This window comes from Tympanuchus pallidicinctus, unplaced genomic scaffold (genome assembly GCF_026119805.1).
Source record: "Tympanuchus pallidicinctus isolate F22 unplaced genomic scaffold, pur_lepc_1.0 scaffold4, whole genome shotgun sequence".
Taxonomy (NCBI): Eukaryota; Metazoa; Chordata; class Aves; order Galliformes; family Phasianidae; genus Tympanuchus; species Tympanuchus pallidicinctus.
Genome location: NW_026294758.1, coordinates 11,371,601 through 11,398,107, shown reverse-complemented (window position 1 = coordinate 11,398,107; position 26,507 = coordinate 11,371,601). Strand labels below are relative to the sequence as shown.

The following is a 26,507-nucleotide window of genomic DNA, read 5'->3' as shown; positions in this document are numbered from 1 at the left end:
TATCTTAAAATTCCATCTTCGTTGTCTGTCAGCACTCAGTCGAGTTAGAGCTCTCTCAGTTTCTTGTAGCATCAGGATAGATCTACTTTATTGTGTTCAACATACATCTTATATACCATTCACTTACAAACAAAAAACTTCCTGCTCCTCTAACAGTTCCTCTAATCAGTTAATTGGCCTTCTCCCAAACAACAGTGATAAAGGATGAGAGGTTTCTCAAGTGTGACAAGATTAACAGCGCATACAAAAGAACCTCCTGTTTACCCTTTGACGCAAACAGACATCGTTTGCTGTCTTACACTCTTGTCTCCCAAGGTTTCACAGTGATAGGGTCTATCAAGGAGTCTGATAAGCTCCTTGGTGACTCGCTCAGAGTTACATCTTCCCCCACACTTGTCTTTGCTTTGTTCCAGGCTTTTTTCTTATCCCTCGGCTGTTTCTATAAGGGTGGATTTTTATTTTTCAGAAGCATATGCCATTGCTTCTGAAAAATCCAATGTGCCATATGTAGTAACTATTTTTTTCAAGGTAGGTAAATGCTTATCTCCCTTCCATGTTAAGGTAGATATACTGCAATCCATGCTTAGGTGTGCTATCTTTAAGAATCTCTTTGACTGCATGTATCTGCATAGTCTGCCTCTTTTACTGAGGGGGGAAAAAAAAGCTTTTTTTTTTTTTTAATCTGTTTTCTTGAAACACATTAGAAGCCTCCAGTATGCATAGATTCTTTTGGTTTATAGGAGAATAAAAGTAGCAGAGCAATAGAATATCCAAACAATCCAAAGCTGCCAATTCTGTTTACTGCCCTTTCTTCAGTTTCTCTGTGGTCTAAAGCTTTGTTTCAAGCATTTTTACTTTCTATTATATTATGCTGCTAGAGGAAAATGACTGCTCTGTAAGATCCACCTTTGCATCTGATACAATCAGTGCAAATTTTGACATTGTTTTCAAAAATAAGAGTAGCCAAAGTCCTATTTTTATATCTCCTTTCCTTTGATGATGTTGATACATCTACACTGTGATTTATGTTTTTGAAAGGTAATTGCCTACAATTCCAATTTTTTGCAGTTCACAGAACTTCCACACTCCAGGGGAAGCTGAACTATCCACCTCTGAGTCCATTCATTCTTATTCAAGACTATAGACAAGTACCACGCTATTTTAGTAAGTGGATACAATGAAGGCAGAAATTGCAGGTTAAAAGACTATGATATCCTCTTTGAACAAACCTCAGAGGCAGTAGAAAGTGCAAGATAATGAAGAATCACTACTTTAATGTTTACACTGTCTGGATTTCTTGGTTTTACATACACATCTTCAACATCTCGCATATTCCCTTTCTTCTTTGTGATCATACATACATTTCCTTATCCTTAAAGAAGTTATTCAAGGTCATCCTTGGAATTGTTTTCTTTTGTTTCTCAATTGTTCTCAAAACTTCAGTATCTAATGAAAGCAAAATGCACAAATGCAGACTTTCTATTTTTTGATAGCTCAAAATTCACTTAACCAGTGTTAAACACTGGGCCAGTCAGAATTGCAATTCATATCAAACTCTAGATGCTAAATCACTCACAGATTTGTGAACTATTCTTCAGAACATCCAGACCCCCACTGTCCTCTCTCACACGGAACAAGAACTTAGTCAACAATCAATTTCACCCTTTATAATTTCCATTGCTTCACCTGGCAGGGAGCATAAAGCATATCAAATAGGATTTCTGTTCACCCACTGCATGTGTGATTGATTGTATCATCAATGAAAACAAGAAAACAACCTGAGTGAACTCAGATGGAATTCTGAAGGCTGCTTTCCTTATCCCAGCCAACAATTCCTCTTTCTATGCCTTCTTACTAAAATGACATCCAATTAAGAAGAAAGCAAGGAAGGCAGGAGGGAAGGAAGGCAGGAAGGCAGGAAGGCAGGAGGGAAGGAAGGCAGGAAGGCAGGCAGGAAGGAAGGCAGGCAGGAAGGAAGGCAGGCAGGCAGGAAGGAAGGAAGGAAGGAAGGAAGGAAGGAAGGAAGGAAGGAAGGAAGGAAGGAAGGAAGGAAGGAAGGAATCATTTGACAGACTTAGAAAAGAATCCTTGGGACATTATGATCTCACAGATATAGATGGTGTCAACAAATGTACTCAGTGGAAATTATCATGATTCAGCACTGATACATTCCATCTCAGCGTGTGGTGGTTGTGCTGACTTCCCACATCACACTTTCTGTGGTGAAAGGAAATCTGACACCAAATGCCAACACCTATTCTACAGAATGTAAGCAGGAGTGCAGCTCTTCTGCAGACAGACTGCCTGTGTAGGGTAAGAATGAACGTTGTTGTGCAGTGCTCATGCACTTGCAGCCTGGGAAGATGTTCTTCCTCCTATCACTTCTTTAAATATCTTGTGTTATCCTGTGTCATTACTCACAGTGTGGTTGTCTTGAGATATAGCACTCTGTGATAGAGTTGCATTTCAGCTGTTCATTGCAGAGCCTCAGCCTTCCAAGGGGAGGATAACAACAAAGTGAAGATAAATTGATGATGAGACAGAGCTGTGGGGAATCCTGCCACTCTGACAATTCCTCATGCTGCCTTGGAAAGTCTGTTGTTAGTACTGAATCTGATGATTTCTCTCAACAAGGGAAACAGCACAAGCCCAGACAGTACAGAACAGGAATAATTTCCTCTGTAGTGTCCAAATCAGTCATAATGTACACATCCTTAAGGCAAACACTGATGGATCTCTTTCACCTAAGCCCATCTATTAAACTGCCACGTGTTTCAAAAATATGGACAAACAAACAAAAAGACAAACCCTTCCTTATTAATAAGCACTTTTCTCATAAATGAAACTATTTAACATTTGTGTATATCTACTTCTTGTCTTCAGTGATTTGGCACTGCAAAGGACACCTCTTGAACACAGTTTTATCTCTTGCTTAGAGCACTCTCATCTCCCTCCAGTGACTAATTCAACACTCATTAATCACCTTGTTTTTTTTTTAAAGGACACTGCTAATACAGTCAAACAGTCCACCCTTTTTCAGCAGCACTTTTAAGAGGCGCTATATTAGGAAAATGTTTGTTCCTTTCTTCTCTATCCAATCTAGGTTTACATGTGAGTATTTCCCTGGAATAGCCTACAGCTAAGTAATTACACTGAAGAACAGAATTTTCCATCCAAGTTCCATGAAAAATGAGAGCAGTAGGTAATACTAGGAGTTTTTTTTTAATATATGTGAACAGTCTGTTTAAGCTGAACACATCACTGTCTACAATCACACATTTTAACAGAATAACACTGCTTTGTGGCAAAACAAAAATAAGAGCAGAGTTGCCTTTACTGCTGCAGGGTGTTAGTTCTGTCCGAGTGACTGAAGAGCCTTTTTTTTTCCTGAAAATTTGACAGCGTGGCACTGGAAAGTGTAATACATTTTCTGTCCACTTTTCCTGTGGGAAAAAGGGTTTCAGAAATGTGGTTCTGATGTTGCCTGCTTTCTGTTAGAAGCATGCCATGCACATTTGGAAAGTTTTCCTGCTTACCAGACAGGTTATCCTCTGCTTGAAAGGAATTCCATCAGAGCAGAGGTTTTGGGATTGGTTATCTTGTCTCTCCAAAAAAGAAAAATGCTAGCATCAACCTTTCTAGAAGAAAAAAATGTTCAAGTGAACAGTATATTCATGTACAGAAGCATTGTATTTGCAAGCCTTTTTTTTTGGCTGACTTCATCCAGAATCAATACAAGCATATGGGCTCCACAAGGCTGCTGTGGAAGAGATAGCTGGGATGAAGTTGGAGCAGAAGGACATAAAATCGAAGCGAAACTTGGAAGTTATAAGGCAAGTGGTGGTGAAAACAACAGCAGAACCAGAGCTGCTGAGTCCCAGTCTCTCCTCTGCATTAATGACTGATCTTCCCAGGCGTGATTCTCCTTCTCTGGAGATGTTCCAGACCTGCCTGGATTGCCTACCTGTGGGACCTGCTGTAGGGAACCTGCTTTGGCAGGGGGGTTGGACTCAATGGTCTCTGGAGGCCCCTTTCAACCCCTACAGTTCTGTGATTCTGTGATTCATCATTGGGAAGTGTATCTTTATCTACATCTGTATTTTAATCTACATCCCTACTCACTATGTTGATTATTGTACAGGAGAGAACCTGACTGCTCTTCTAAGTTATTTCCAACAGCTTGATAAGTTTCCAATCTTTCACACAGCACTAGCTGCTTTTCACACAGTTCTAAGTGCTGTCAATCAGAGCACTATGGCTGTTTAAGTTTTTTTGTGAGACTGTTGGACAGAAGTAGGTTACCCTTTTATGGCTAGACAAACATTCCACAAAATCTTTGTTATCACATGCATCTCTTTGCAAATATCACTTTGATGAAAAAATGTCTCTGATAGAATTATAGAATCATAGAACTGCTCAGGTTAGAAAAGACCTTCAAGATCATCAAATCCATCCACAACCTAACCATACTACCCTAACTCTAACAACCCTCTGCTAAATCATGTCCCTGAGCACCACATCCAAACAAACAGTTTCTAAACACATTCAGGGATGATAACTCAACCACCTACCTGGGGAGCCTATTCCAGTGCTTAACACCCTTTCTGTAAAGTTTTTCCTGATATCCAATCTAAACCTCACCAGGCACAACTTGAGGCCATTTTCCCTCATTATGCCACCTGTCATCAGTGAGAAGAGACCAACCCCACTCTCACTGCAACTAACGTTCATGTATTGGAAGAGAGCAATAAGGTCTCCCCTCAGCCTTCTCTTCCCCAGACTAAACAACCCCAGTTCCTTCAGTCTCTCCTTGCAAGGCATATTTTCCAAGTCTTTCACAAGCCTTCTTGCCCTTCCTTTGATCTGCTGCAGCACCTCAGTGTCCTTTCTGTACTGAGGTGCTCAAAACTGAACACAGTACTCGAGGCGAGGCCTCACCAATGCTGAGTACATGGGCAGAATGACTTCCATAGTCCTGTTCACACCATTCCTGATACAAACCAGGATGCCACTGGCCTTCTTGGCCACCTGGGCACACTGCTGGCTCATATTCAGCTGGCTGTCCATCAGTCCACCAAGGTTCCTTTCCTTTCCATCCGGCAGCTTTCCAGTCACTCCTCCCCAAGCCTGTAGGGTTGCCTGGGGTAGTTGTGACCAAAATGCAGGACCTTACACTTGACCCTACTGAAACTCATACAGTTAACCTTGGCCCATCAATCCAGTCCATCCAGGTCCCTCTGTAGTGCCTTTCTCCCCTCAGGCAGATCAACACTCCCTCCCAACTTGGTATCATCTGCAGACTTACTGAGAGTGCACTCAACCTCCTCATCAAGATTGTTAATAAAGATGTTAAATAGAAGACAGCTGAAGGAGGAGCCCTTCTTGTTGTCACAGGGATGCCTTAAGACCTGAGATGAGGAAAAAAGGTTTTGACTGTAATTCACTCCAGGATTTTTATATACCTTTGCTGCTATCACTATGAATCAACTGAACTACCTGCCCTTATGTACCAAAGTAAGAAGAAAACAATGTGATATAATCTATGTATCGAAAGAAGTGTTTCTGACAGTTCAGGAGAAGTGATTGTTCCCCTCCACTCTGCCCTCGTGAGGGTCCATTTGGAGTACACCATCCATTACTGGGGCCAACACAAGAAAGATGTGGAACTATCGGAGCAGGTGAAGAGGATGGGCAAGAAGATGAACAGAAGGTTGGAGTACGTTTCTGAGAAGAAAAGGCTATTGGAGTGAGTTTTTTCAGTCTGCAGAAGAGAGGGGTGTGGGGAGACCACATTGTGAACTTCAGTACATAACTGAGCCTACAGAAAAGCTGGAGAAGGAAGCTTTACCTCGGATTGTACTGGCAGGACTGGGCATAAGGGCTTTAAACTGAAACCAATAGATTAGATTAGGTATAAGAAGGAAATTCCGCAGAGGCTGGTGGGGCACTGGAAAAAGCTGCCCACTAAAGTTGAGGAGGTATTCCAGGTCGGCTTGGATGGGGCACAGGGCAACCTGGTCTAGCAGGAGGTTTCCCTGCCCAAGGCAGGGAGGGGATGAAACTGAATGGTATTTGATGTTCCTTCCAACCAAAATCATTCTATGATTCTCTTCACTTATATAGATTGCCTGTCCATCACTTCTTTCCACAGGTCTTTTTGTGACAGTCATCTGAAGACAATGTAATTGTTCACATAGATATGCACTCATTAGTTGAGTAGAGGTTGTAGTGTCCTACCCTTAAAATTCAAGTGCGTTAATGAAAGGAAATATCTGGAGTGCTTATGAGCTGGTGAGCTTAATTAAAGTGCAGATCTGACTTGAAAATGAACATAGAACTGTGGCAATTACTCAGCTGAAAGGTTTTCCCCAAGAAATATGTTTTTGAAATATACTTTTAAGTTAGTTTTTTCTCTATTAGAAGAGAATAATAACTCTTGGTTATTTATGTCAGAACATTTAAGATGATTTATTTTCTTTTCTAAACTACTGCCATTCCCATGAGTCTCAAATCACATAATAAATATTTCTGCATTTCAGGACTTTCGCTTTGAAAGAAGATAAAATACTTAAAATTTAATCCTTGCTTCAGGTAAAATTCTGGAGAGAAAATCCTTTAGTTTTTGAAGAACAAGGAAACACTGTGATTCTCATTGCCAAGGTCTAACTTACTGTCTTTTCTGTATTTTATCTAAGAAATTCATGTTTTCTTCTTTCCTTTCTTATTGTAGTCTCCACCATAGTGAGCACAGATTTCCCTCTCATCAGTGCTCTACCAGTGGTGCTGGTCGTGGCTGCAATCAGAAAGACAAGTCCTCTCCTTGCTTTCTCACATCCTTTATTTTACATTTAAGGTGCTTTTCTGTTGAACAAGAAAGACTAAAGGCTGCATTTGTAAGCAACCAGTCAACCTAGAGACAGACTACAGTGAGCTTTATCTTAAGTGTGCTTTATGGCAACTTTTACACTGGTAGCAATTTGCCAGTTAATGACACGCACACACACAAAAAAAGAAGCCTTAAAGAATCAGGAAAACTGATGTGAAGCTAACCTGAGTAGGATAGAGGGCAGGTGTGCAGCTTTAATTTTCTAAAGAACTTGGCAAAAATATATACTTCTTTTCACAAACAAAACAAGAAGCAAGTAGAGGGAGAGAAGGCAAAATCTTTAAAAAAAAGAAGTCAACATGTAGTCAATACTGATTAACAAATAACTTTAACAGAACTCTCACTGCTTTTCTTTCAGTAGGCCTCAATAAAGCTGTAGATGACTCATATGCGTGCAGAAATCTTAGTCTAGTGTCTCACTTAAAGAATAGTAAGAAAATAATATCAAATAGCCCAGCATAAACCTTCATTATTTGTCAATTACCTATTAGGGAAGCAGCCAAGGGAAGATGAGTGAAGGTATAAATATATATGATACACAGCTTTTGCTGGTAGTAAAATATATTTATCTCAGTACTATTTGAACATCGTCTTGAAGTTGACAATTTAAAATATAGCTTCTTTGAAAGAATAAATTCCATTTAAACACAGATTATCACTGAATTTTAATTAAGCCTTTTCTTAAAATTTACTGAATGTATTCTACAGTACTAGCATACTCAGTTGTTCGCCAGTTTTTCTCATCATACATGGATGACTGTATAATGGAACATAAAGGAATTGTAAATCAAAATATAGTAGCATTTCACATTATCACTTTTCTTGTAGCTTACACCTTTACACATAGTATAATTCTGCCAGCACTTACGAAGCACACAAAAGCTTTCCCTGATAAATGGCACCAGCCTATGGAGCACTGACTTTAGGCTGAATGTTTATTGGATGGCAATTCCAAAATATTAAGAAATAACAAACTAGCCACATATTAGCTCTGTTTTCTTCTTTCAAAGTATACCTTGCAGTGAGCTACCATTCCTCCTTTTCTTTTGTTATGTTGTTTTGTTTTGTTCCCACAGATTGGCAGAAAGATGTGCTAATACTGAACTTCAGTAACCTGATACTCCCATTCCTCAGCTAAATCACTAACAAGATCAAATGCATAGAAACATAAATGAAACACCTTGAAATACATTATAGAGCTGTAAGACCAAAAATAAAATCAATCAGTGCAACACTGTCGACAACACCCATCAGCTAAAACTCTCCTTGATTGATCCTCCCTAAAGCAGCAATGAACTTGCTGATAAAATATAAAAATAAGTAAAAAGCAAAAACCCAGTAAGCCCTACATATGTATTTAATTACCCTCTACAGATGCATTAGGTGCAGTGTAAATGGGAAAATTACCCTGCATGCACTGACTTGAATTTCTAATGATGCATTGTATGTGCTCTACGCTCATTGCACTTAGCTGATATCATGCTGCGATCACAGTATCCATCATGTTTTGACTCTTTGCAAGGTTTTAAGTCTTACACAGGCCATTTATTTTGTAGCTATTCCTTTGTTTGTGTGCTTGTATACATCATTAAGCAAACTTTTTTTTTCTCCAAGTGCATGCAAATTATATATGTGAATTGCTAAATCAGCTTAGAGAGGGCCAGGGACATTAATGCAAACTGCAGGTGGTTTCCTGCTGGATCACTCTAATGTGAGCTAAAATCAGCTTAAAATATACATCTGGCATTTACACTAAGTGCAATTTCACAGGAGTCAATGTGTTTACATAGTTTAAATCATTGAAGAGTATAACCTCTTAAGTTTTCCTACTGACAATCACAAATGAAAACAATATTTCTTATAGCAAGGAAAAGCATTTAATCTTCTTTTTATGCAACAGGCTATTGAATCCTTGTTTCTGAATTGTTAAGTTCTGACTTCAAACATAATGGTGAATCTCTGGCTGGCAATGATGAAAAATAGGTTTGGGAATTGGATCTCCAGTGTGCATTCATTGCAGAGTCCATGGCTAATGAAAGTGTTGTAGAATCACAGAATATTTTGGGATGGAAGGGACCTCAAAACCCACTCAGTCCCAACCTCCTACCATAGGCTGACTGCAACCCCCCAGATGAGGCTGCCTGGGGCCCCTTCCAACCTGACCTGGAGCATTTCCAGGGATGGAGCACCCACAGCTTGCTGGGAAGCTGTGCCAGGGCCTCACTGCTCCTTGAATAGAGAATTTCCTCCTAAAGTCTAATCTAAGTCTCCCTCTATTAGGTTAAAGCCATTCTGCCTTGTCCTATCACTATAGATCATGTAAAAAGTTGGCCTCCCTCCTGTTGATAATCTCCCTTTAAGTACTAGTAGGCTGTAATGCTGTCTTCTTCAAGCCTTCTCTTCAGGCTGAACAAGGGCCAGCTCCCTCAATCTTTCTTCATAGGTGTGGTGCACCAGACCTCAAGGCAATCAAATGCCTCCTCCAATGTCTGCCTGCCTCACTCAGTGAAGGTTTTCACACTGAGCTCTCACTGAGCTGCTCCAAACTATTGCCTTACCCTCTCTTTTTCTTTTTTTTTCCTTTTGAAGATGTGAGCTCTGTCTGCTGTTCCAAATGAAAATATTGGGTCTCAGTGCACTGGGTGAGAGAAAGAGGTCTCTGCATATGGTGGAGTTACAGCTATGCTACTGAGTGATGCTGCTGTCACTGTCGGTAGCAATTCTCATTCTTTCTAACATACCACTCATAATAATGCATAACAGTGCCCAAGAGAAGCTCTGAGAAAAATGGAAGTTTTCAGAGAGATTTAATCAGTGAATGAGCATAGGAAAGGAAAAAAACCAAAACCAAAACCAAAACCAAAACCAAAACAACAAACCAAAAACATTTAGGTTTTCAGTCTTCCAAGCTGCCTTTACTTTGACTTAGATTTTTCCACTTCATATGTACATACAGTACATACATATATAGAACATATGTATATGTTCTCTATTTCCCTTTCTACGCTACAGAATATCTAGCATTCAGTTTTCATCTTCAAATACAATAAAATATTGATTGCAGACTGAGATTTCTGAACAGCTCCTAATGCCTACAGAGTTCTCCCCAGCAGTTAGGGCCCACTAGGGCCAAGATGTAGGTTTTCCATGGGAAGCAAAACCTCACATATGAGTAAAGGGAGCTATGTGAGAGCTGTGCCTTGGGATCAGGATGATACAGCTTGAGAATAGGTGCTTTTCTTAACAGCGCCGGATGCATGGGGGATTTATGCATATCCAGGAACTAAAGCATACAGATTATGTGTATTCAACTCGTGTGAATGTTCACAGAATTTCCAGAAAGGGCCCACCTGCTTTTGAGAACTACAAGTATTAAAATCTCATACTTTTCATGAATAAGTGACAATATGGGGTTCTTGCAGGGGCTGTTTGGTGGCCGTGGGGTTCCACTGGGAGGTGCTATCCAGCCAAAAGTTTGTGTGCTGAGAAGGTCAGGTCCAGAACATTTTAACAAAACATTGTCAGCTGACTAGTTTCTAGTGATCACTTGTTTTACAGGGCCACCATTATCAAGCCTAGCAGAGTTCAGTGCAAGTCCCACAGCCCATGGAATGTTGTGACTCTGCTTTTAGGCTTCAGATGTCCCGCTTATCTGGGAATAACAACCTTCCCTAGGAAGAATGCCGCTTTGATGAGACTCTGAAGCAACTGCTGAAGCAATGCAATTTGCGCGCGCAAAGCAATCATGTAAGACAAACATGTTAATTTTACATGTTAATCACATGTAAGGAAGATGTTAATTTGTCTTTATTTGCTGGAAGATGTTACATTATTTTTGGAAAGGTGTCCCGCTGCTGACAGCTCTCCCCCAGCTCTCCCCTACAAGATGGCAGTGTGCAGCGGTGGGAGCTTCTGCCTGAGTGCGCCTGGGTGTTGCTGGCGCCTGAAGCAGCGTTTTGGTGTAGGCCGTGATGGCTACGGCCACGGCAGCTGGAAGCCGCCTCACAGGCCCTGGGCCTTCCCACGGCGGTCCAAGAGCCTGGTCTTCTCTCCTTTCCTGTAGGAACCAAGAAGAAAGACGTCAGGCTCTGGGCTGGGGAGGGAGGGACAGAAATGCTGCAGGGCTTCTCTGGGGCCTGTAGTCTGGGGATGTGCTGCCCAGGACACACCCTGCTCCGTGTGATGCCCAGGGGCCCTCGTGCCCAGGCCCATCTGCACCGAGAGCGCCCACCAGCCGGGGGAAAGGCGGGCAGGAGGAGGCCCAGCCCCGCAGCCCAGGGAAGCCCGGACAACAGGTCTGGGGCTCAGGGCCTCCTGACGCTGCCCCCGGGCCTCTGCAGGAGCCGGCACGCACTTACTGTTCCCGTGATGTCCGCGGGAGCTGGGGCTTGTTCTGCCACCCCTCTGGTGCTGTCTGCCCTGCAGGGCTTTGGCACCTGTCCTTCCCCTTCAGCCTCTCTCCCAGCTGCTGGTCATAGTCCCGTCTCACAATGTAGGCAGGACGAGGGTCACCCTCCAGCAGGCGGTGGAAAGGGTTCTGCAAAGGCAAAAGAGATTGTCCTAAGGAACAGTTGTCCTAAGGAACAGCTGGGGCTGCCCCTCATGATTTGGTCGTGCAGGAAATGGCACTGAAGAGCAGAGGTCTCTCTGTCTGCAAAACAGACTGTGCCCTCACTCCCTGAAGCCAAGGGCTGGCACCGGCTTCTCTGCCCGAGGCGGGTGAGAGGGCCCCACTGCCTCAGCTGAGGCAGGTGCCTCACACAGGCCTGGTTTAGTCTTCACGTGCCTGTGCCCAGCCAGCTGCTGCCTTTGCCCTGTGCTCTTGGCTGCACGGCAACTTGCAGGGCAGCGGGCAGACAGAAGATGCTTCCTTGCCAGGTGGCCACAGCCACGCTGCCTTGTCCAGGAGCCTTGAGCTGCTCCCCTCCCGAGGAGCAGGGGGAAATGCCCTTTCCCTGAGGGCGGTCAGTGCGCACTGTACCTGGCTCCTCTCCGTGCTCAGCCTCTGTGTGTACTGCTCATATTCGCTCTGGATGTCAGCTTCGACCTCCTTGCGCTTGGAGGCCATCAGCACCTGGAGCCGTCTCGCCTCAGTCTGAGCGTGCTTCAAGCGCGCTGCCTGCAGGTCAGGGAAACACAACCATCGGCAGCGTCAGCCTCCTGGGGCTTGGGCAGGGACCCCTGGGAGGGCAGCTGCTGCTGCCATGCCTGCCCTCCTCTGGGGCCTCAGGGGGATTCAAGGGTAGCAGATCAATGTATCTGGCGTACCATTCTGGAGGTCTGCTGGGTGCTGGCAGCGGGCTTTGCCTGATGTGCAGCCTTTTGTAGCACTTCAGCATATGTCTCTTCAAGTTGTGGCAGGAACCTAAAGAGAGACAGCCGGCTGAGCTGGCGGAAGCACAGGCTGAAGCAGTTTCTCACCACGGGGCTCCCAGCCCACAACTCTGCTCCAGCAGCACAAGCGACTGTGCTGTGGTCACTTTGCCATTTCCAGGGCCTTTTGGCAAGGGCACCACGGCTGAGGGAAACACCTCCCTGACACAACAAACCAGAGCGTGGTGTGTCCCCCACCGCCTGCCTCTGCACTTCTCCAGGAGGCTCACCTGAATTTAACCCTTTGCTGTTTCTTCTCCTGCTCCTTGCGTCTTTTCTCTAACACCACAACTTTTGATGCCCTTTGCCGAGCCAGCATCACCGGATCATACACGCTCACTGCACGTGGGGAAGCAAGAGAACATCACATCATCTTTGTGACTGTGCATGTAAACAGCAGTGGCAGAGCTGCTTGGTCCCGCTCACCCACACTCATTGCCACCTCATGAACAGAGCCACTATTCCAGGGGCTCTTTGCCCCTGTTGGTCACTGGACTAAGCCCAGATCTGCATTCCTCCTGAGCCCGTCCTGCTCTCTCTCTCCCCTTTCCCAATAGCAGGGACACACAGGGAGGTGCTCAGAAATTCCAGGGCTTGCTGGAGCTTACAGGCCGGGGGTGAATTCCCCAGCAGGGAAGAGGTTTCCTCATCCAGTTCAGACACATTCACATACCTCTGCGGGCACCCTCGTTCCATGGCTGTGACTGTCTTCGGGGCTTCATGAAAACTGTATCTTGGCATGTCGTTGAGCCCTCAACTTGAATTCTGGAAACAAGAAGACACCAGTGGGATAAAAGGGCACCAAGCTTCCTCAGTGCAGGACATAGAGAACCTGCTGGCATGGCTCGTTGGGAACCAGTGCCGAGCCCCAAGGACTCTCTGTGGGAACTGAGGGGCTCTCCAGTCTCCAGCAACTTCTGCCCCTGAGCTTCTGTCGCCTTTGTGCCAGCCCTGAACAGGGGGACTCCTCGCTGTCCCCACACCCTCCTCCCACCTCTCTCACTCAGGGCCTATGGCCCACGCACTGGCCATTGGACTGCACTGTCTGGGTGGACCGAGCCATGGGCTGAATGGAGCTTTCCCAGAGAAGGGCTGCTCCTGCCTAACAACCTTGCCAGGAGAGAGGCCTCAGCAAGAAGCTGCCACAAAGCATGAGCTGGGCAGCTGCTCCCTTGGCCGGCTGGCTGCTGCAGGAGTGGTTGTGCTCACCTTGGCAGTATGACACAGCCGTCCTCACTGGATCGAGTAAAGTAGTTTTTGCCACTAAACGCAATCATATTCATCATCTCAGAGTCCTGCATCGGGATAGACACAAGTGAGCAGAGGCCACAGACACGTCTGTTGCTCCCAAGAGTGACAAACCTTGGGAGTGCTGCAGGGAGCCCCGGAGGCGTGCAAGCTCACCCCAAGAAGAACGGGCAGCATGTTGCCCGTTGCATCCACCTGCAGTACGCAGTCATCAAAGAAGTTCATGATGACCTCCTGCCCTCTCAGAGAAAGAATGCCAAGTGTTTTGAAGAAGAAGTCAACTTCCTTCTTTCCTCGGAGGGCCTCAGCAAAGAAGAGCAGGGTCTCATAGATGCACTGCTCTACGATGGGCACACGGAAGCAAATGCTTTCAGCAATCTCCTGGAAGTTCAACGGGCGCTCGAATATCTCGACTGCAAAACAAACACACACCAACCACGTCACTCACTCCCTGCAGGAAAGGCAGGTAAGCTTTGCCACCAGCTCCCAGCGTGCAGCTATGAGCTGGAGAGAGCTGGGCAGATCGGGCTGGTGCCCGGGGGAGGGCCAGGGTGCTGGGACGCTCCGTGTGCACCCTCCCCCAGCACTCTCCAGGTTGCAAGAAACTTTGTTCTTGCCATGTCACAGGGAAATGCTGGGGCTGTGCAGTGGAGTAAAGCAAAGCAAAATTCTTCTTACAAGGAATTTTGGTCTTAGGCTTCTTGAGCTTGTAAAACTTCTGGATGTGCTTGTTCAGCTGGAAAATGGGTCTGTCCACATCCAGAACCCCATCCTCCCCGGCGGCAGCATGAGCTGGCACAACTGCAAAGCTGCCAATTCCAATATCCACCGCCTGAAACATCAAACAAGAAGAGGGAGACATGGCAGTGCTGGGCAGAGGTGGGAAAGGTGCTGGGTGCCCTGCTGGCCCTGGGCATGGTGTTGTGTGGCCTGCCTGCCGCTCAGGCACAAAGGGGCAAGCTGGGCCATGAGCAGGACGTAAGGCTCACCCTCTTCTCCATCAGCTCTTTCCGAATGTACTCGGATGTGGCATCCCACACTCTGCAGATTTCTGGAAAGCAAAAGAAAGACCCGTCACGCTCAGAGTTGGCAACGCCCAACCATTCTGAAACCCTTTCCCCCAACGGAGGAGAGAGCAGGGTGCGACCAAGCTCTCCTTGCCCTCAACGAGCACTCGTGCTGCTGCAGCTTCCAGCACAGCTCTTGACCGTGCCCAGCAGCGGGAAGCGCACAGTGCGCCCGGGGCCGGTCTGGAGAGGGAAGGGATGCGCTTTGGGGAAGGGGGTCCTGGCACCAGCAGCGCGTCTGGGCTGCCAAAGCAATCCCTGAGCCAGCAGGCACCAGCCGGCAGGGCTCTCCTTGCAGACACCAGGCCCCTCCTGGTGACCTTCCTCCAGCTGCCCGCCCCAGCTTTCCACACCTCATCTCCCCTCCATCTTTGCTACCGCAGCGTTGCTCCAAGGGCCCCCAAGCCTTACCTGCAGTGGTGAGGTCCCTCAGTAAGGTAAGCTCCTTGGGATCCAAGGGATTGAAGAGCACGTAAGAAAGCACCTCAGTCGCCATGCTGTGCAGCAGTTGGAGAAGCGGTGCTCACTCCCTTGCTCCTGCTCCTTGTCCCCTGGCAAGCAGCGTCCCACACTCTCTCACAGGTTCCCCTGGCCTTCTCCTGCCGTCAGAGCAGCTCCAGCAGAGCAGAGCAGCACTGGCAAGAACAGCCCTGGCACCTCCCAGGCCTCGCTGGGAAATGTGGCCGGGGGACGCTGGGGAGAGGGACTAAGAGCTGAGCCCCATTGTGACGAGCTGACGTCTCACAAAGGGCTGTGGGGACCCGCTCACCTCACAGGCCCCCCACATCTTGGCCCAGCATGGGCGGGGGAGCCCAGCGAGGCCCCGAAGGTGCTGCGCTGACGCTTCCGCCCTGCATAGTGTCCTTCTGCTCTTCGCATCTGTTGTCTGCATGGAAATAAATAGGAGGTGTTACTTTTGGAGCAAACGACATGATTTTCCTGTGGTGTAACTTGATGAACTTTGTTAGCAGCTGCTAGGGATTCTGTCTGTGATTAAAACACTATCTGTTGGCCGTAAACAGAACAATCACTGCAGTCTATTAGAATCACAAAAATGCTCAGGTTGGAAAAGACCTTCAAGATGAAGTCCAACCACAATCTAACCATACTACCCTAATTCTGACAGCCCTGCACTAAATCGACAGGGACCCCAAGGAGGTGGTGGAGTCTCCTTCTCTGGAGATGTTCCAGACCTGCCTGGATGCCTACCTGTGCGACCTGCTGTAGGGAACCTGCTTTGGCAAGGGGGTTGGACTCGATGATCTCTGGAGGTCCCTTCCAACCCCTACAATTCTGTGATTCTGTGATTCTGTGATTCTGTGATTCTGTGATTCTGTGTCTGTGAGCAACAGAGCCAAACGGTTTTTAAAGTCATTCAGGGGTGACTGCTTGACCTCTGAAATTAGCCACTTAGGAGACTCCCCGGCCAAAACTGGGCAGCGACTGCCCGCGAGGTACAGGGAGGTATCGATCGATTCCTTCATTCGCGGAACCCCGGGCGCCGGAGCAGTACGGCAGCTCTCGCGAGAGAGCGGCGGACGTGAAGTGGGCATTGCCAGGGCAACTGCTCGGCATTCACGCGCTCTTCCTAGAAAAAGCCTCAGGGACGGGGAGGCGGAGTCGGGCTGTGAATCACGTTGGCTGTTCAGATAAGGAGAAATGTCACTGATTGGCGCGACTAGACAGGGGGGAGGGTTGTCATCTCTCTGAAGTGAGTGATTTTCAGGGCGAACTCCGAACGGATCAGCAAGCAGGTAGGGCACGTTGCCATATAAAGGAGGACTTAGCACTTAACAAGTCAATTAAAGGGTCGTTGCTCTCTGGATGCATTGAGGTGCAACCATGGTCACCACAAGTCTGCGAGCTGCTGTTAAAAGAGACGTGGAAACTCAGTTTGAAAGCGCGAATGTCCGTGCCACATTTCAGGTCTCAGGCTGCAGAGAATGCCTGACTCCGTCACTGCTGCAGGAGGGCAGCCGGGATGTACAAACCAGCTGTTTGTAGTGTGAGCAGGTGGATGATCTGCTCAGCCTAGTGCTACAGCTAAAGGAGGAAGTAGAAAGGCTGAGGAGCATCCGGGTTTGTGGGAAGGGGATCGATTTGTGGGGTTGCACTTTGCCATCTCTACAGGAAGGGCGTGGGTGAGAAGCTCCTCAAGCAGAGGGGGTCGTCTGCTGTCTCACAGTCAGGTGGGAAGGGGCGACCTCAAAGATAGCGAGGGATGGAAACAAGTCCCTCTTGGGAGCAACAAGCAGGCTGCCCCTCAGCCTGTCTGCCTTCCCAGGTGCCCTTACATAACAGGTATGAAGCTCTGGACCTGGATGTTGGTGAAAGTCCACCTGTGCAGGAGAGGTTGCCAAAGGCTAGGTAGCCTCCTTCTGAGGTATGGATTTGAAGGATGAACTGTTCAATGGGTAAAGAATTGTTTGGCTGGCCACAGCCAGTTGTGATCAGTGGTTCTGTATCAGGGTGGAGGCCAGTCACAAGCAATGCCCCTCAGAGGTCGGTCTTGGGACCAGTGTTCTTCAACATCTTCATCAATGACATTTGTGAATATCTAATTTTCCAAAGATATGTAAGAAAAACATTTGCTGCCGGTGCTAACAACATGCACTCACATTGTTACTGCCTCACACATGGACTTAATCTCTGTTTATGTTACAAATGCACTTTCAAGTCTGAAACACTTGCTGATTTTCTGCTTTCCTTCATATACCACCTCTCAGATTCCCTGCTGAGCCTAACTTTTACCTTGCTGCTCTGTAACTGCTTGTAATTTGATTTGCCTCTGACCCATGGCACATCACTAGTATCCTCCAAAACCCACACGCCTATGTGCTTTGACTGTATAAAATATTTTCTTCTGTGATTTTACATCTGCTCATTCAGATTACACCTGTTGGTAGATTTCAAGTGGCAGCTTTGTGAAATAATTGAACAAAAAATTTCGTGTGATGCCTAAGCAGTCTACCGGGGACAGCCACAAAGTCTACCTATGTGGAGATACCTTGTTGTTTAAGACCTCACTTTAAGCAGGCAAACTAAAGCACCCTGGTGTTAAAATAAGACAAGTCACTTGAGTGAAACCACTGTAATCTGCAGCCAAATTATTACTTTCACAAAGCAGATATTTTTGCTAACGCTTTCTGTGAAAGCCTCACAAGAGTCAATTTCTAAATACATTTGAAAACAGTTTATGGTACACTGGCAAATGAAAGAAGTGAACAACAGATAGTAAGAATTGATTCCTAATCTTTGATATATTATTTCTTCTATTACTACATTTTAATTTCTGTGTCTTATGCTTTGATTTTGTTCATCAGCATCAGCAAAAATTGTGGGAGCTTTCATATAATACGTGCCTTCCATTTGCAACTGAACAAGCCTCTAGCTTCTAGCAGTTACAGTCACTGAATTCACTATTCCTTAAGCCATCCAGCTTTTTGTTCCTGTAAGTAAGCAAATCTTAGTGTGGGAGAAAAATATAAGGCTTGGTTTGTTTTTTTTCTCTTTGAGCTGCAGAACACTTTGGAAAAGGTGTAATTATATTGCCTATGAAGAACCATTACTGAAGTTACTATTAGAGGGATGATAATAGGCACCTGAGGACCTGACTCCATCTGGGACATACGTTGTCCTGTGAAACTTTTACTCTGCTGTTAAACTAGGACTCTGTATGAAGAAGGTAAAGTAGAAGGAAGGTAAGAAAGGATTAAGATAGAAAATATTGACACAAGAAAAAGTGTAAAAGCAGCTAGCTGTTTTTATCAGATGAATAATTTATTCCCATTGTTATTTTTTGTTCTCTTAATAGATATTAGCTTCATTAAAACGAATTAATATCTAGAAGGAAAGATATTTTTTACTTTGCTTATATTGTAAGGATTTAATTCTCAAGGTCAAAGATGTGAGATTGTCATTACCTCGAGAACACAGAATACAAGAAGCAGGTTGGAGGGAGCAAGTAGAGAAGAAAGGAAAGAGAAGGAAAGGGTAAAGGACAGAAGAGAAGGAAGGACAAGGGGGGGAAGAGGAAAGGGAAGGGATGGGAAATGAATATTTGAACAGCAATAAAAATTCTGTCCAGAACTGAGTGTGTTACCTCAGTACTGACGGAGGTGAGGGTATCATTATTCAGCAGTACTATAAAAATGAAGGAGGATTCTAAGCATGACCTAAAGACTGGTTACTGAAAATACTTGCTTGTTGTTGCAAGGTTTTTAGGTACGTTTACTTTTCTTCTCTCTAAATGAAAATCCTGTTATAATCTGAACATTTCACATAATGACCAGAAGGAATTTCAGTTAATATAACAATAACCATGCCTGAACTGGAAATCCATTAAGTGAGGAGTTTGTTTATTCTAGGATAAAGTCGCTTCCTCTGAGAAACTAAATTCAAACTATTCCTTAGAATCACTGAAAATGATAAAGTAATGTTAATGAAAATTAGGATCTTGCAGGTTAACAAGCACTTAGTCAAATAGGTTATTGCTGCATGATGCTACTTTATTTCAGTTCATCTCCGTGAGCTGTCTCTGTTTTTTGGAACCAATCAGCAACAGTCAGCAATTTGAAGGAAAATAGTCTCAGTACTAATTCAACACAATAGAGTTCTATGCATAAATGCTGCAGAATTCCTCCCATGCTCTTTATTCTGATGGGTTAATTGTATAGTTTTATGCAACACTGCCTAATATTGACTTAAACTGCAGCTGTTAAAAGAGAAGAAAAAGCAAAACAGGAACAGATAAATAATTTGTAGCTCCAGGATATTCTTTTCCACTGATAGATGCCAACGTTCTCTCATAATCTTCAGTGTTATAGGAGTTTCAGGTAGCATGGTGTGAATAAAATGAAAAAGACATTAATATTTTTAATGATCCTTCTTAAAACAATTATCCTTGAATGCTTCACCATACACAAACAATTCCAGGAAATTCCTAAAATATGTTGATGATAACTGTTTGGTATGCTTATTCAGGTAGCCAATTGAGAAAGATGTCATCCTAGGTTTATTGTTTGTATACACAGAGGGTCTTGTGAGGCAGGTGGTGATTAGCAACCATCTTGGCCTTAGGAGCTGTGAAGCAGCTCAGTTTAAAATCTTTGGTGATAGGAAGCAAAATGTCAGCAAAACTTTAACTCTGAGTATTGAGAAGGCAGACCAGGTTGCTCAAGGAAATAGCAATGTCTCTTGGGAAACTGTTTCTGAAAGCATTGGAGTCCATCAGTGCCGGTCACTTTTTAAGCACCGCCTCTTAAGGGTACAGGAAGAGGCAATTCCAAAAAGTAGAAAGGCATGCAGGCAAGGCAGAAAGCTGATGTGACTAAGGAGGGATCTTCTAGAGCTTAGGTGATAGAACAAAGTGTATGGCCACTGGAAGTGAGGTATGGTAACATGGGAGGACTACAGAGATGCCATTTACCATTACAGGGAGAAAAGTCATGTGGTTGAAGCTCAATTAGAGTTGAAGCTGGCCAATTCTGTGGGAGACAACAAAAAGTGCTTTTCAAATATGCTAACAATGAACACAGGATCAAAACTAACATTGGTCCATTACCCTATGAGATTGGCCATCTCAAAAAGAGGGGTGCAGTTAAAGAGACATTCAGTGCCTTCTTCACCTCTGTCTTCAGCACTGATTATGGATCTTGGGGCCTCTAGAAGCCAAGAGCCACAGAACTGGGGCTATGGTAATAATAACCTTTTAGACCAGACTGAACATGTGTGAGATTTGCTGCTCCAGCTGGGTATCCATAAGTCTGTAGAGCTTGATGGGATTCTTCCCAGGATGCTGAAAGAGCTGGCTGATGTCATTACAAGACATGTCTTAGTTATTTTTTAGTAGTCTTGAGAATCTGACAAGTCTCAGTTGACTGAAAGCTGGCAAATGCTGTCCCTAAGATATAATCTTCGTGAAGCTTTCAAAGCTTAACAAATGATTAGTCTCATACATAGGATCTGTACCAGCAAGGAATCTCTTGACATTAAGGTCTCTGCAGCAGGCATAACATCACAAGACATCCCTACTCAAGGGGAGATGCTGTTATGCAGCAAGCTGCTGTGCAGAATTGTTTCAAGGACTCCTGTGCTGCTCACTATTTATGTGGTAAGATGATTGACTCATGATCATATTTCCTGGTGCATGCTCAGTTGGCCCTCAGCTGTTGAATAAGACATCTGTCAGTCAGTTCTTCCAGCTCTCAGTTTGTGTCAGTACTGTGATGGCTATCCACCTGAGCAAGGCTTTGGGTGCAGCAGACAGTGCTTTAACAAGGAAAGCCAGACTGAAAGAGGTGGCAGGGAAGCACACCATCACATGCTGCAAATTTTATGGTGATACATATGAAAGAAAATCATGACTAACATATTCAGTTATATGCAATGCATTATTTAAAATATTGTTTCAAACATTTGCTTGCAGCTTTTAATTCACCTCTCTCCCTCTACAAATTGTAGGTCTCCTTAAGTGTGGCATGATTTCATGGCAGTTTTGCCCTTCAGATTATTCTTATGTTACCAACAGGAAACCACGGGTTTTCTTTGCTGGGCCATGTAATTAAAGGGGAAAAAATGCCTGCAGCATTATTTAAACAAGGAGATTTTTTTTTTTCTGAAGTCTTAAAGATGATTTTCCATAACCTTCCTTTTAGTCTGTATGTGTCTGTTATATGTCTTAATTTGTGCTCTTTTGCTCAGCTGAGAAACTACAATAACTGTGCATCAGTTCAAGATTTTGTTATTCCCCAAAACTCAGCAAAGGGTAAATATCCAGCTATAAATAGTGAAAATAGTTAAGGTATGAGGAAATGTTTGTTTGGATCTAAGTTTACTGTCATCTTCAGATAGTATATAAGATTGAACCATCATGAAAGGCAGGAAAATCTCAACGCTATGCAGGAATATGCACTAAATTCATTAAAGCTGTCCTATAGATAATGATAATGAAAGATCAACTTCTAAAAGATAATGTTTCCATGCCTATGTCAACGTCTCTTTTTTTTTTTTTTTTTCCAGAAGTCCCTTTACAGTTGGAGTTCCCCATTACCACTTTCATTGGATGTTTGTTCAAGTTTCAAGCCTTCTTAAGGTAGTCTGCTCTCAATAGGTTTGCTTTCTGCCCTCCTATGTATTTTTTTTCTCATTTTTGAATGACCTTGAATGCATAAAATTTAATTCTTTTCTTAGTAATCCCAGCTTACAGTAGAAACCATTCTGCTGTCAATGCAACTTTTATTATTGAGTTACAGATCAAATAGAAAAGAAATTGATAGGCCTTGCTGCTGTCAGGAAAACAAACTGTGGCAGTTTTTAAATTTTATTAAAAATAGGAGTTGCAGAAAAAAATCCCAAATGCTCCTAAAACTGCATTAAAAGCCTTGAAAAGTACTGAAAAAAAAAACAGGAATGTAACCAATGCTGGTTTCATGCTATGTGCTGTGATAATAACTCTTTCACTTACATTATAATCATATAAAGAGTTAGACTATAACAGCCAATTTTATAGTTCAGTGTGCATTGATTAGTTTATGTCATTTCAAGACTGTTAGTCACCAAGGATTTTGCCTACAGTGGGGAAGCTGCAAATATAGGGAGTAAGGATTGTTAGATTATTATACTATTATACCTTCCAATCAAGAGACTGAGTGGTGGAACAAATTTCACCCTATCTGCACAGAAACAGCAGAACAGGTACAGAATAAAAAATGCCAGTTAACATGCCTGTACTTAACAGTGAAGGAAATTTCATCAGTTATCATTATAGCTTCAGAAGTGCTACTCGAAACAAAGATAACCATTTTTTCCACTATAACTTAATACAGAGAACAGTGCCATAGTATGATGAGGTTAGCTGTGTATAAGAAGAACAACACAGAGAAGCTTCCAAGATACTGAAACAACACAGCTTTGCATGTTCATGAAGTCTTCCCCGCTATTATTTTTTTCAATTACAGGTCTTCCAAGTTATTGCTACACATGGTTCAAGTATGAATATGCTTGAGGGACCATTTGGCAAACGTGATTTGTGTATGGCTACTTCCTTTTGGAGGTTAAGAGAGTTTTTGAATGTTGAAACAGTACGTTATTGGACAAACTAAATGTCCTGAAACTTTCCCAAATATGTTCAGTGTAGAAGTAGAAACGTAACCTTAGTGTCCTTAGAAAAATATTGTCCTTCAAGAGAGGAAATCACATTGCTTTCCAAGGCTTTTAAAGAATTTCTTTTGGGAACTCCAACATTTCTGTACACGTTATAAGAACATCGTTTACTTGTATTACAGTGTAAGTGAAACCCTGCATTTAGACTTGCAGCACTGAATTTGCAAATTTGTGTAAACTGTGTACAGTAGTTCCCACTCTTGTGTACAAGATCTCCCATCCATGTTCACCTTCTAGTAAACCACAGTACATTAACTTTTTTTTCCCCAACCTTCTGTAATATTAGGATGGTGCTTGTATAGCCATGTTCTTAGTTTTTTATTGCTTAGTCTGTATTCATGAATGGTGCATTTCTGACTTGCCAACATTGAGACTGGAGAATTCAGTGGCAGGACTAATTTCTTCTACCTGCAACAACATCTGAGGTGCTCACCCAACAAAATGTCTCCTTCACGGAACCAGAAAAAGGAGCACTTACAAATGCTCCATCCAATTACTGTCACATGTGATACAGAAATGTTCAAGCAATTCTTGCATAAAGAAAGCCAGACACACTTGAATGCCACATTTTCTATAAAGCTTGGGCTGGTTCATGGCATTCGGCTGTCTGATCTTTGCTGTAGCCAGCCCTTATGCATTATGATTGTTTGAGGTGTGCCTGGGAAATCAACCTCTGTTGACTGTTTCTGAAATAGTGACTTGCTCATCTGCACATCTGCTTACAGGATCTACTTTTATTTCCATTCTTTTGTCAAATATGCATTTATCATCCTTCAGAGAGAATAAGACCAGAGTAATTGAGAGGCAGTGGCTAAAGAGATGTGCCTTTACTAATGCTGTAATTGCTTCATTTCCGCCATGTGGCTGCTCATGGACAATTCTAATGATCTGCGTCATTTATGAGACTATTACATCATCTTTTGAAGCACTGCAAGAAATGCTGTTTTATCCATAGTCCAATTGACTCTGAATATTCCTGTGCTGTTTACAGAGGAGTCAGGTTGAAAAACCTGATCCCTGACCACTGTCTGCTGTGATACAACTGCAGACAATGAATGATATAATGCTTGTCCTGAAGAGTTTCCAAGTAAATATAGTTAGGACTGTTTTCCCAAAGAACCTTTAATTTGTATGTAAAAATCCCCACTGTTACTCTCTTTTCTGTTTAGTAAGACTGAAAATCCCAGAGGTTCTGATTCTTTAAAAGTTAACTAAGAAAGTGTGTGCACAGTGTCTCAAAGCCAGAGGCGTCAGGACTTGTCTGTGCTGGGTCGTAACAACATTTTTTTAGGAGCAAACTTGGAGCAATGCAAATACTAATTTTCCAAATCTTGATGACATCTTTATTTCTTTACCAATTTGTTTTGCTTTACAATTGTCCTTGTGGAGAATGTTTACATCACTACAAGTTTAATATATATGGAATATTGAAATAGCAGTTTCTACCGAATTCCCTTTTCAGTACTTGTTTTTTTCCTTTCTTTATACGTTTCTCATCACAGCTTATCTCACCAGGCTTTCTCTGGTTATCTTATAATAAATTCTCAAGGAAGAATGGTTTTAAACTAAAAAGAGGAGATTTAGGTGAGATATGAGGAGGAAATTTTTACTCAGAGGCTGGTGTGGCACTGGTACAGGCTGTCCAGAAAAGCTGTGGATGCCACATACCTGAAAGTGTTCAAGGTTGGATGGGACCCTGGGCAGCCTGATCTGACAGGCAGCAATCTGTCTGTGGCAGGAGGTTGGAACTGGATGATCTTCAGAGTCCCTTCCAACCTAAACCATTCTGTAAATCTATGATTCTATGATAGATGCATGAACATTTGGTTCAGTCTAGGGTGTTGGGTTTTTTTGTTTGTTGTTTTTGTACAAATAAAATCAGAAATTCGTATACTCCAAAACCAACACCTAAGGTGTGTAAATATCATTCAGAAGATCAGATCTGTACTAATGTCACTGACACATGAAGTCATTTGGGTTATGAGGTGTTGTGCCCATGGCATTAACTCCATTAAAAAAATTTGAAAAAATACCCCCATTTAAAAGTGAGATTCTGTTAGAAAGACATTAGTGAGATAAAGTAAGGTTTATTTATTTATTTTTCTTAGTTTTTGTCTTTTTGTTTCTTTTCAGCATCACTACTTCATTCTGTCTTATGAGAGGCTCTGGTGCAGCAGAGTCAGTTCTGCAGTATTAGGCCACAGCCAGTTAAGTTCCTGTGAACGGTGGAAAGCCATTGTGAAGAGTTTCTGCACTGCAAAGCAGAGAATGAAATAGTATAAACTTTAAAATGAAGAAATGGAGGTACTGCTATGAAAAGGTACCATATCAACCGCTCTCTCTCACACACACACAAAAGGGGGAATTAAAAAAAAATGAGAGTCCATTTTTGCTTATCGCATCTTGTTTTTCAGAGTTCAGCCTAAATTGATTGACTCAGTAAAAAGCATCTTGTAGAAAGTCTCTGACTGCTGCTTCCACCACAACCTACACAAACATAGCAGCCTTTCTTGGAAAGCTCTTCTGCTTCAGTTCCTCACCAGCTGCTACTGCCTTGCCGTGGAGGGCTAGATGTGATGCGGAACTGCAATCAGAAGGAAAGACTTGTAGTAAAGCATTAAAAAGAATGTGTAATGCAGTATTTCTTGATAAATCTGTTCCAGCTCTTTTAAAGGCATGACAGTTCTGAGATTCTGTTCATCCAGGCCTCATCATCTGCAGAAATAGGCTATGCCTTTGAAGGAAGAAGTGACTAGAATTTGTCCCCCTCATTATAATTCGCTCAGTGGTTTCAAAGCAGCTACTGGCATCCATGACTTATATGCATTCAGCCTCAACAGGATTGATATCTGATACCATAAATTACTTTATCTAGCTTATCGCCATTAGTGAACTTGGATGAACTTTTGTCATTGCAAAGGATTTAAGGGTTCACACTTCAGCTCAATACTGTGTAATAGCTGCTGTGGATTGTTCTTTTTTTGTTTTCCGGCCTTATTTTGGTCCTTTATTTCATTACATGTAGTCAAATGCTTACAGAAAGATATATTCAGCAACATCTTCTTTGATTCCTGTTCTCTCATTTTTTTACCCCTGTATCTACAGGTATCCTTAGGCGATATTTCAGAAAGAAAATGTTTTTGTTTGTTTGTTTTTCTGGGGCAAAGATATAGAAAATGATAGTAATTGTTGTTCACTTTTACATTTCATAGATGAAAATTATTACATCTATTAAAATCAGATATATTTTGACTCAGAATGTTTGAAGAAGAAATGGAGAAGAAGTATTACACAATATTAGGTTAATTGATCCCTCTGAGTGTTCTGGCTTATGACTTTGCTATGCTCTCAGAATCACTCAACTATTCAGCCAGTAATTTAAGTGTCAGCAATGGATGAAGTAGAAGTCTTGGTCCAGCAGCGTTTCACAGCAAATGAGCAAGTCTAATTTAGAAGCAGCTTTCCCTCTCATGTCTTTAAAAAAGGTAGGCAAAATAACTCAATTATTGGTTGGCTTAGTTCTGATAGGCTGCCACAAACTGCCTGTCTTATAAGAACTGGAACCATTTAAGCACAGTCACAAATTATGCTATCAGGAAATGAAACACATTCACTGTAGCAATCTTATTTAGCTTCATAGAGATCTAAGAAACAAAAAATTGAATCCAAGTTGGAAAAGACCTTCAAGATCATGAGGTCCTGCCACTACCTGACCATGACTAAACCACATTCCTTAGTGACACATCTACACATCTTTTAAATACTTCCAG

At 43.3% G+C, this 26,507-nt stretch overlaps 1 protein-coding gene and 1 long non-coding RNA gene across 2 annotated transcripts; one reads left to right on the top strand and one right to left on the bottom strand.

The window, feature by feature from the left end:
• Positions 1-11,657: 11,657 nt before the first annotated feature.
• Positions 11,658-13,967, bottom strand: LOC128089687 (uncharacterized). The gene is made up of 6 exons (XM_052701344.1): positions 13,664-13,967; positions 13,469-13,554; positions 12,933-13,024; positions 12,490-12,598; positions 12,155-12,251; positions 11,658-12,005 (listed from the first exon to the last, which is right to left on the bottom strand). Exons 1-6 carry the CDS (start codon positions 13,730-13,732, stop codon positions 11,658-11,660), a joined length of 801 nt encoding a protein of 266 aa, XP_052557304.1. The 5' UTR covers positions 13,733-13,967.
• Positions 13,968-16,218: 2,251 nt separating this feature from the next.
• Positions 16,219-25,087, top strand: LOC128089698 (uncharacterized). The gene is made up of 3 exons (XR_008210648.1): positions 16,219-16,328; positions 21,595-21,667; positions 24,871-25,087. It is a non-coding gene; the product is annotated as an uncharacterized LOC128089698 (long non-coding RNA).
• The last annotated feature ends 1,420 nt before the right edge of the window (positions 25,088-26,507 follow it).